Here is an 11,924-nt window from a genome sequence, read left to right as displayed (position 1 = left end):
CTATCAGCTGACTTCAATCTAAAAAAGGTGCAGCTCTAACACCAACTATTACAGGAGTTTTTCCATGAGTGACACCACTACCACCACCACCACCACCACCACCCACTACACTGTCACCTATAAGCTTAGCCAGCCTCCCCTTCCCATACCTATCGAGGTACAGGCCATGCCTAGTGAAACTCCATCTACTGACAGACCCAACTGGCACCACTGAGATGTGACCCATGCCCTCCGCCATCAGCGCCCTCTCAAGCCCCACGTTAACGCGCCTAACAGCCGCATTAAGGTGAGGCCGACCATGACGCTGAAACAGTTGCACGAAATGCACATTAGCGCCACCAGTTTGAGTAGCTGTCTTAACCAAGTCACCACTGACATCATATTCCCCTTCCCTATCGAGACTGTTCCCTGCTCCACGCACTATCACTACCTGGGCCTCCTTCGTAAAATTCTTACATAACTCTCTATGCTTTCAGTCACCTGAGCCAACCCTGCACTAGGCTTCACAATGCTGGTGACCTGGTACTCACTCCCCAACACTTTCTGCAACTGCTGGCCCATACCTCTACCGTGGGAACTACCTAGCAGCAGAACCTTCTTACTGCTAGAGTTTGCAACTAACCTAGGCCTCCTAACTACTGAGGACTGCTGCAGGTTCCCTACATCTACAGCTACACGAGGCTCCTCTCCACTCAACTCTGACAGTTGGTCGTATCTATTGCATGTATACAAAGTAAAACTGTCTGAATACCTCCTCTTCCTAGATACCTTCTTACCAACTGCCAGTTCCCATTCCCCACCACCCTTCACCCTCCTCAATCTATCTAGTTCCTCCTTTGCGCATTGTAACGACACCTGAAGGGCACAGATCTTACGCTCCTGCTCCTCTAATAACTTGTTTCTACTACAGAGTCTACATTCCCAGGAGAGGATCTCCCTAAAATGACCACTGCGTTCCCCACTGCATACCCACCAATGAAAATACTTTGAACAAATCCCACAGCTTAATCCACTACTCACAAACCTACGACAGAGCCTACACTTCTCACTCATGCTAAAATTTTACAGTTACTGAAAAAAAAACTATACGTCTACGTTACCAAAGTGCAGTTACACCAGAAGAACTATTTAAGAACTAACAATAATGGTCTCGAAATTCTCTGCTTACTAAGAAAGCAGCTATTTGTATTAATACTACTACAACACAGCCAATACCAATACCAGCAAAACTTCACACAATTATTAGCTAAAACCAAAAAATTAAAACGGCCACTGTAACACTGAGCGAAGTTAAAACACTGAATGAAAATTTTACTGAAATATTTCACTAGAAAGAATAATGAACGTCAGTTGAAAACTAAAGCACGAAATTTACTAAACGACTTCAACACCATATGGCGGGTGACAGTCAGATTGGTATCCCACAGCTGTCTGGGGCGTCTCCAGACCCGTCTTCGGTGGTCAACGGGGCTCACTTCGAAGCGAGACTCATCATTGAAGACAATTCTACTCCAGTTAATGAGATTCCAGGTCGAATGTGCGCGACACCACTGCAAACGGGCTTGATGTTGTCCAGAGGTCAATGGTAGTTGGCGCAAGGGGCGCTGTTAGCTCAACTACACGTCCTCTTCCAAACGTTGACATCTGCATGTATTGTTCAGGCGCCTGTGTGCGAGGCGTAGATACTGTCCAACTAAGTGCACGAAATGAAATTCGCGAATATTTTGTACCCTGGTGACGATATATGTGAAGTTTGGAAGGTAGGAGACGAGGTACTGGCAGAATTGAAGCTGTGAGGAGGCGTCTTGAGTCGTGCTTGGGTAGCTCAGTTGGTAGAGCACTTTCCCGCGAGAGGCAAAGTTCCCGAGTTCGAGTCTCGGTCCAGCACACAGTTTTAATCTGTCAGGAAGTTTCATATCCGCGCACACTCCACTGCAGAGTGAAAATCTCATTCTGGATATGTCCCCTGTTTACTATCCTTGCCAGCTGCAAGGAGCAATTGTGCTGCAGCGTCACACATTCATCCATCCGCCGCCAAAGTTTAAAATTTTGAATTTTCATGTATGAATAGGAAAAAATGGTTCAAATGGCTCTGAGCATTATGGGACTTAACATCTGAGGTCATCAATCCCCTTGAACTTAGAACTACTTAAACCTAACTAACCTAAGGACATCACACACAACCATGCCTCGCGCGGTCCCTGACTGAAGCGCCTAGAGCTGCTCCGCCACAGCGGCCGACTATGAATAGCAGTTTCTGACCAATTTGCATAACTCCGCGGTGCGTCGTTTTTTTGGCGCAGAGTGTATTTGTTTAACTGTGCTTATCGTTTAACATAAGATTATTCCTCCTAATCATTAGATTACGATAGTACTTCAAATTTTTAAATTCGGTTAATAATCATACAGAAAGTCAAACTTGTGTTGCCCTTGGAAGCCGCTAGATAGGCAACCTGCAGCTGGGATCGTGCAACAAGAATCACGAACAGCGTTAGCCGTCTGGTAACATAGATGTTCCCGTTTCAGGGTGGCTGTCGGCCCGCGATGTGCTGTGGTACCTCACCTTCTGCGGCTTCGCCATCAACTACATGCTGCGCATCAACATCAACATCGCCATCGTGGGCATGGCGCGCAGCCGCGCGCGGCAGCAGACCGGAGGCCCGTCTGCCGCCAGCTACTGCGGGAGCGACGGCGTCAGCGCCCTCGGCGTCCCGACGGCAAACTACACTGACAGCCTCGTCACTGGGGACATTAGCTCTCATGGTCCCCGACTGTTCACCACCCCAAGTGTCAATAGGACAGAGCTGTACGTTCCCAACAACACCAGTACCATTGGCATCGACATTGAGACTAAGTATACCGTCCAGTTCAATATTTCGACCCCTATCATACCTAAGAACGTGGACGCCAACATGTCTAGTTTCATCAGCGCTGTGGACGTGACACACAGCGTCACTGGTACCAACTTTACGATGCTCAATTCGACGGAAGTTCACAGTCCTAGCGCCACTCCATTCAAGACTTCAGAGGATTATAACACTCTTGATAGCATCTATCGTGTTAGTAGCTGGACTGTCAGTACGCGTGCTCCAGTCACCAATGACATTGTTAATGATACAGGCACGGTGGCCGCAGAATTTAGTGATCTGCCAAAAGAAAACAGTATGGGCAACGACACAACTCCCTCTCCCCCCAAAACAAGTAGCTGGCATGACAGCTCTGGTGTCCTAGACAGCGACGGTGTTGACAAGACTACAGTTCCAAAGACTCTACCCAGTCTCCCTCAGAAACAAGGCAGTTCTACAGGTCCTACGACAGTTTCTGCGACAGCGCACCAGATGGCTAGAGCTGACAATACGCAAGCACCACAGTCGATGGTGACAGGAGGGGCAAGTCCACCTCCCCCCAAAACAAGTACCTGGCATGAAAGCCCTGGTAGCCTAGGCAGGGACAGCGTTGACAAGACGTCCGTACCAAAGACTATAACTATTCTCCCCCCGAAACAAGTCAGTTCTACAGTTCCTACGACAGTTTCTACGACAGGAATCCAGATGACTAAAGCTGACAATATGCAAGCACCGCATCTGGCGGGCACTGGATTGACAAGTACAACACCAGTTCCGACGCTGCCAGCCGCAATGGCCCTCACTGCGGAGGAGGTAGGTACCTCAAATATCTCTGCGATCACTGACTTCTGTAGTTATCACAAAGCAGACATTGCTTAACATCTATTGTTGAACATGTTACCACACTTTTCACTTATTGCTAGATGTTGTTGTTATTGTTCTTGTTGCTGCTATTGTTTTTGCCTTCAGTCCGAAGACTGGCTTGATGCAGCTGTTCACGGTACACTACCGTCTGCAAGTCTCTTCATATGCGAACAACTACTGCAAACTACATTCATTTGAACCTACTTACTGTAATCATCTCTTGCTCTCCCTCTACAATTTTTACCCGCAACACTTCCATCCAGTACTAAATTGGTGTTTCCTTGATACGTTGGATACAAGGCTGGAATATCGCATTGTCCTGGACAGTCTACTAGTGGAGGCAGTTTGCTTTTGGTTTCCTATGATCTGTCAGTGAAGTGCTAATGCATATTTGTAAAGTGTGGGTGACGTATGAGTGTTTTTGTACTGTAGGTGAGTATGGAATAAAAGGAAGTGAGGAGATGAACTCTGGGACCGGAACTTAACGAGCTTAACGTACGGATCTAGCTCACGGACTGCCAACAACGGTGTCGCATGGAATTTAATCCTGGACATTCTACACAGCCTGATTGTCAGCTTCTGAGTACCGCCAACTCTCGAATAGCACCAAGCATGTCCCATCCGACAAGTGACTCGTCATAAACATTATCGCCTGCATTTATTTTTCAGACAGTGTGGAGGTAGTATTTGGACTAGTCTGCTGATCATGTAATGCAGGGGTAGTCAACCTTTATTACCTATCGTCCACTTTTGTATCTTTGCAGTAAAAAAATTTCCTAGCCGCTTTCCTGTTCCAAAGTAATGGTAATTTGTAGAATAGGAAAGTAACTTCACAAAATATATAAAGGAGAGTTACGGCAACTTAAAATGTATTATAATAATTACCTAGGAAAACTTTGTGAAAACCTTAGGAAAATCCAATGAAATTGTTTTCAAAACTCCTACCGCCCCCACGAAAGCTGGAACGCCAAAAAAAAAAAAAAAAATAAAAAAAATAAAAAAAATTCAAGTGTGTGTGAAATCTTATGGGACTTAACTGCTAAGGTCATCAGTCCATAAGCTTACGCACTACTTAACATAAATTATCCTAAGGACAAACACACACAACCATGCCCGAGTGAGGACTCGAACCTCCGCCGGGATCAGCCGCACAGTCCATGACTGCAGCGCCACAGACCGCTCGGCTAATCCCGCGCGGCTGGAACGGCCTCTAGTGAGCGAGAGCGACCAGGATGACTGCGACTGATCTAAGGTAAACGACTCTCTGTCATCTCCTCGCTCTCAGTTGGGGAGAGACCCGGCTAAATTGGCAACCGAGGCAGGATTTGGCAAGCACGAAGACAAGCAGTAGAAACTCTCGCCGTGTGTGAACGGGCCCTATCTTGCTGAAATGTAATCCCACGATGGCTATCTTCAGCGGTAAAGTACAAGAAAATTACAGAATCAGAATTGATTTACATAAAACAATAACTGAAATATCGAATTATCCAATAGCTGTGATTCATTCTAGTCAACATACCATATGAGAGAGTTACCAAACTCGCAGCAGTACATGTCACCACAGGACTTTACTGTCTTATAGGCAGAAGTAAACTAAGGCTGTTGTTTACAACCGGCCGGAGTGGCCGAGCGGTTCTAGGCGCTACAGTCTGGAACCGCGCGACCGCTACGGTCGCAGGTTCGAATCCTGCCTTGGGCGTGGATGTGTGTGATGTCCTTAGGTTAGTTAGGTTTAAGTAGTTCTAAGTTCTAGGGGACTGATGACCTCAGAAGTTAAGTCCCATAGTGGTCAGAGCCATTTTTTGTTGTTGTTTACAAGCACAGCAGCCTCCATTTGTATCATGTAGAGTAAGTAACAGCCTCTATATTACAAAAATAACTAACCTATATTCATTTCAGTATAACGATTTAATAAAATTAGCAACTATGTTTGGATATCACCTTTAAAGTATACAATCTTATGCGAAAGGTCATACAACTGTCCTATACAGAACTGTTACATTACAGTAATGATCTTCTGCATAGGACGTGGTGTATTGCTTCACCACTAGTAAATGAACAAATACATTGTAAATCGGCTTTTATTGATGCATTTTAGAGATGTTAAGCAAATATACTTGCTGAGTTTATTTATAAAAAAGCGTTTTAATCCAGTATTGGAATGAAACTGGGTTATTTATTTTTATAATATAGAGGGTGTAGCTTATACTACATGACGCAAACTGAAGGTGTTGTGCTCGTTGTAAACAGTCACCTCTGTTTCCTTCTGCCTGTACACCAACATACTCATTGGTGGCATGAACTACTGCGAGTTAGTCGCATGGTAGCTCACTCAAATGGTATGTCGATTAATGCTATTGCATAACATGGTGTTTTACTTATTGTTTTGGGGAAATCAGTTCTGATTCTGCAATTTCCTTGTATTGTAACACTGAAGGCGGCTATTTATAGCAGAAATCTAGATATGCAAGGCTAATAAAAGCCAGTGGGATTGGGACTGATTGCTGCGTTCCTGTTTTTCCTCAATTTATCTGCAGTCGCTATGCACATCCGTCTCTTGTGGAATCAAGATTGGAAATAGTTATTACATTTTTGAATTCCAAGAATTAGTAACATTAGTGACATAAGCAAAAACTACTTCGTGAATAAATACTTTCGAATATCTGTATAATTGCAGCTTACTCCGTAGAAAGAAAGAGAATATAAATACATAGTTCATGCAACAGAAGCATAAATTTCTGTTTTTCTTTGCTCTTATTATGATCGGTAATTTTCTTGACACGTAACAGTTTTACATGGAGTCTAATGATTCGCACATTCTTACACTTTACTCGACTTTCTAGTACACGAATATGTTTGTAAATGTAATTACTTTTGCGAATGAGTTGAAGATTTTTTTCTAGAACTGATTTCTTCTGCATTGGGAAACAGTTTTATTGCTTTTGGTGTTTTATTGTCACATCTGTGTGGTTTTCCCTTAAGCTAAAGTTGTAGTGGCTTATTTGGTACATTAAATAATGTGGCTATTACATTCCCTAAGAGCTTCCAATTTTCCAAGTTCAATGATTTATTTGGAAGTGTAGCGAAAAAAAACTTCATGTTGTCGGATAGATGTAAGACGTCCTCCTGCAAAATATCAGCGCTTGTGGCGCTTACTAGCAATTTTTTGTTCTTAAAGGAAAATGATATTCTCCAGTAAATATCTGTACGTTACAAGAGAATCGTAAATAAACTGCTGTGTAATGTACAGCTTCATAATCTCCAACAGTCCTTAGGAAACTAAAGAAAGAGAAATTTGATGTCAGTTTTTAGTTCTTGTCGATTTTTATGGCACTACATATGCTCCCTACTGTAAAAACTATATTAAAAATCAGTATAAACGACATTCGCACGTATACGGTATAGTATTCAGAAGAGTAGCCTGCTGCCCGCTTGGCACGTTGTTATCGCTATGGGTAACAAAAAAGTAATGGAGTGTCGCGACTGTTATGTTAGACTGTGCGTAGATCCAATATTGTTATAATTTGCTATAATTTGAAAATCTTGTCTTCGTATTAATAGGAAACTTTTTTGCTTTAAAATAGTAATGGCTTTCCTTCCCTCAGTCAAACATTTACTGATTGACGTGATGGCCTTCAGACGTAATATGCGATATTCACAGATATTTTCTGACGTGCATTCACGTATATCTCAATATTCAGACATTTCTCTATTTTAATTAATCACTTCTCATGTAGTTACTTACTACAGCAGTATGTTAATAAATGTTCAGTATGCTATCTACTTTCATGGAAATAGCATTAACACGACAAATGTTTTTCTTCACAAATAACTTCCCGTTCATTTACTGTCCATAGATTACAATATACACCACGTATAGCAATATCTCAAATTAATTCATTACATGTGTGTGAATTCAGTTATGGCAATGAAACAGAACTGACGCAAGCATCAACAGGAAACTGTATACGATGCAAAACTTATTCATTTATTTGTGTTTTTATCACAATAAGCAACCATCTCTAGACGCAGTTGGAAGCATCTTCTTGCGATACATAGCTGTCCAATCTGCTGCAAGTTCGCCCGGTATCTAAAAGTCACGACCAACATCGTCAGAAAACTCCTCCACCGATGTCTAGGCTCCGTGTGGTACACGAAACAAACACGAAAGACAAACACATTTCGTACCGTCTCCAAAATATAATTAATATAGTAAACTGTTTATTATTTATTGGACATAACAGAATAAACTACTGTACCTTGTATTGTGGGAGCGGCGAAGTTCGTAATGAACCAGCTTGAACCAGGTGAATAATTACACTTTCTCCAACATGCGACCACGAAGCTAAAATTAGAGAAAGTTCAAATAAATAAGAGTGAACAAATTGCTCTTATTATGCATAGCTGTTGTCAGACTTTAAAGGAAAAAAATAGACAATTTTGCGAACGCTGAGAAAATTCAAATTCTCACAATGGCGCCAAGGAGATGCTATATTAAAAAAATCTCAGCATAATTTAGTGGGTCTAAGAAGATGGAGAATGAATGCAAGTGCACATTTTTCTTGCATGTCTGATCATAGCTGAGTATAATCAGAGCTGTCCACTTACTGCCGTTCACCACAAACTGCCGGCTGTTGTGACTCACTACGGTCGAGCGAGTAGCATTCGCCACTTGACTGCTTATTAAGCTCTGAGCCTGATTAACTTTGCGTTTGGCATGTTTTTAAATTACGTTTACTGGCACTCTGAATTTTAACAGGGGACCGGACCTCCAATAGATCTCAAACTGCTGTTCAGTTTTTCAGGCACTTCCTCGTCAGATCAAGAATTTATTACGGCGTTCAAAAAAAATGGTTCAAATGGCTCTGAGCACTATGGGACTCAACTGCTGAGGTCATTAGTCCCCTAGAACTTAGAACTAGTTAAACCTAACTAAACTAAGGACATCACAAACATCCATGCCCGAGGCAGGATTCGAACCTGCGACCGTAGCGGTCTTGCGGTTCCAGACTGCAGCGCCTTTAACCGCACGGCCACTTCGGCCGGCTTACGGCGTTCCACTTGACGGTTTCAATACAGCTTTTGCCCGACCTAACCAATCTTGCTGAACTATTTCAAACTGATTTTCCAGCGTTTCACTTTTTCGACTAAATTCTTTTGAATGTGATGATACTTCTGTCAAAATGCATTATAACACGATTTTTGTAGAAATTCAGATTTTATCACCAAAGTGGCTCTATGATGCAGACAAATTGCAAGTGCCTTGCTGAACCTTAGGAAGAACACCTCAGGAACAAGTCTACAACATTTTGCAACCCCCTTTCTGGAATTATAGGTCAGAAAATGACAATTTGAAGTATCCAGATTACCTAAAGCACACTTTGAGAAGTCTTCTTCACTTGCTGAATCCATCACAGTTTCAAAAGAAACAGTAAGAAAACTCTCCTGTGTATATAAAATTTTGACTGTCGTTTACTTTTCTGTTTTGTATTGCAGTTCGCGAAAGTTGAAAATTGCAGAATAATCCTCCATTTTTCATTCAAGACATCCAGAATTTGTGCATGTATTTACTACTGTTTTCCAACAAATAGTGCCATCTTAGAATATGATGCTCCAGAGTAGTGATTTGCATGCGGAACTTTACTGGATAAATGTAGAGGATCAGGAAGAAATGCAATCGCGAAAATTTCATATTTTCAAACGATGGTTACCGCAAATTGGGATCAGGTACCCTTTTGACATGCAAGGAATTGTCTGTGCCACATTTATTTTCACTGAAAGCCCCATACATCTCATACACTATGCATCCAAAAGTGATAAAATTTTCAGGTGTTGTAACCGGCCGGTGTGGCCATGCGGTTCTAGGCGCTGCAGTCTGGAACCGAGCGCCCGCTACGGTCGCAGGTTCGAATCCTATCTCGGGCATGGATGTGTGTGATGTCCTTAGGTTAGTTAGGTTTAATTAGTTCTAAGTTCTAGGTGACTGATGACCTCAGAAGTTAAGTCGCATAGTGTTCAGAGCCATTTGAACCAATCAGGTGTTGTAAACAAGCAACTAAATAACAAAGACAGAGAATGAGGGCTTCCTGAAGTACTTATAAATATACTTATAAATATGGGAAGAGACAAAGGTACTTAAATGTGGGAAAATTTTGTAACCACAAAATTTAAAACTTCCTGGCAGATTAAAACTGTGTGCCGGACCAAGACTCGAACTCGGAAAAGGTCCCGAGTTCGAGTCTCGGTCCGGCACACTGTTTTAATCTACCAGGAAGTTTCATATCAGTGTACACTCCGCTGCAGAGTGAAAATTTCATTCTGAACCACAAAATTTATTGACGACGTGGAATGCTACCGGAGCAAAAATGCCGAATAAAGTGACATAAAACGAACAGAATGTGCGTAATGCAAATTCTCACGTTGTTGTTTTACCTTGTCAAATCGGGAGACAGGCGATCTGTTACATTAAAATGTGAGGATGAAAATCCTAGGTTAAGATCGCTAAAACTCCTTTATTGATTGCTAGTTTCAGCTCATTAACGAGCCATCTTCAGGTCTAAATTATGTCGTCATGGTTACATGATGTATATTATCTAACCATGACGACCATGTTTAGGTCTGACGACGGCTCGTCAATGAACTGGAACTAGTAATAAATAAAGGAGTTTTAGCGATCTCGGTGTAGGATTTTTACCCACACACTGCAAACTGTTCAACTTTCTTGGCAAGTTTTGCAGCTTTTCCGCAAGTATTTACTGAAATATGTCACTTCAGACCTGCTCGACATTTCTGAAATGTCGCCGCGATGTTTCTTTCTCCCTTCACTTAACGGGATGTTACTTTGAAATTTGTAAGTTGACAGTTTAGCAAACTTGCACACAAAATGTGGAAGGAATCTCAAATGGCCGGGAGCGAACTCCTTTGACCACTTTACACGTAATCAACCTAAACCGAGTTGAGAGGTTTAACTGCTGTGCCTCTCGGTAAGGCTCCAGCGAGCAGCAGCGGGGCAAAAGAAAGATAGCATAACTCAAATTGGAAACAATGGACGACATGTAGCGAGAGAAGAGTAACTGAGGATGGAAAAAGAAAGAGAGGACAAGAAAGAAGTGCACGTGCTTGGACGTGAATAGAGGATACTTGTGTCAAACTGAAGAAAATTTATTATGATGTCAACATGAGACACTTCGAATAATCTTACAAGGTGTGCATGGGTCTTAGTAAACTGCCGTGTTGTGGAAGTTCATGGAAGATTTTCTTTTATTTATTAAATGCAGTTCCACAGTCGTACACAGAAATATAACAAGCATTTTGTTGTGAGGAAAAGTAGCACGTTATCGCGAGAGCGTTAAGTGTCTCTCGTGTTGTCGGCGTATAAGCTGTCTCTTTGCAACTCTGTTGTTACGTAGGCTCCGGCGGCAGCTGTCAGCGACCTTCCTACACGTTACGTAAATAGCACGCAGACTGAACTCCTAAACTTCCATGATGTCTTAATTACTTTGCTAAGCAAGCAAGTATGGAATACAGGCTTCTGAAATCCAGAGGCCTACGATCACATCCTTACACCTCACCCTGATTTGTATAGCTTCTGTGAAATATTCCTTCAAATTTTCCTTACAAATCGCTACAGTGTCGTCAGAGTTCTCTGCAGAAAGTCATTATTGGACTTTCCAGCGATCGATATTAGATCCGAGGGTCGATCTTTGCCTCAAACGATTTGACTGTCGGGTGATCTATAAACTAAACAGCAGTAGCTTCATCTCAGCAAATTAGTCCATTCAATCCGAAAACTACAGCTTCATGGAATAGCGTACCGACAATGTACAGTAATAGTGACGGAACGAAAACAGACACTAAAGATGTATAGAAGGCAAATTACGTTAACTTGAATCGGTTGCAGACGAAAACTAAGAGTCTGTTCAAGCAGAGAAAGTGTGAGGTACCGCTCGAATTCTGTGGTGCCTTAAGTAACTACATTCTTTGGGCAATCATATGGCATAGTACGAAAATCCTGCGCCGAGCGTTCGATGGCAGCCACACTATCCCTGCTCTAACTATAAACACTCCGAAATACCTGCCGGGACGTTCAGTTCTGGCTGGCGCCTTCCTGCCCATAAAATGGCCTTCCACGGTAGGAAAACGTCCAGGAACTGCTGTGGGGTTAGAGTTAGGCCCCAGATCTGGAAAATACACTTACTGTACTCCATGTCAACA

General features: G+C 42.5%; 1 protein-coding gene across 1 annotated transcript in view; it reads left to right on the top strand.

Annotated features, from left to right (window-relative positions):
- The first annotated feature begins 2,532 nt into the window (after positions 1 to 2,532).
- Positions 2,533 to 11,924, top strand: part of LOC124595759 — a 101,806-nt gene continuing 92,414 nt past the window's right edge. The window contains exon 1 of the mRNA XM_047134637.1: positions 2,533 to 3,659. Within this exon, the coding sequence (XP_046990593.1) occupies positions 2,589 to 3,659 (1,071 nt within the window). The 5' untranslated portion in view covers positions 2,533 to 2,588. The remainder of the gene's footprint in view (positions 3,660 to 11,924) is intronic.

The sequence above is a fragment of the Schistocerca americana genome, chromosome 2 (assembly GCF_021461395.2).
Source record: "Schistocerca americana isolate TAMUIC-IGC-003095 chromosome 2, iqSchAmer2.1, whole genome shotgun sequence".
Lineage (NCBI taxonomy): Eukaryota > Metazoa > Arthropoda > Insecta > Orthoptera > Acrididae > Schistocerca > Schistocerca americana.
The sequence above is the reverse complement of the archived record's forward strand: the minus strand, read 5'-3'. Positions and strand labels throughout refer to the sequence as shown.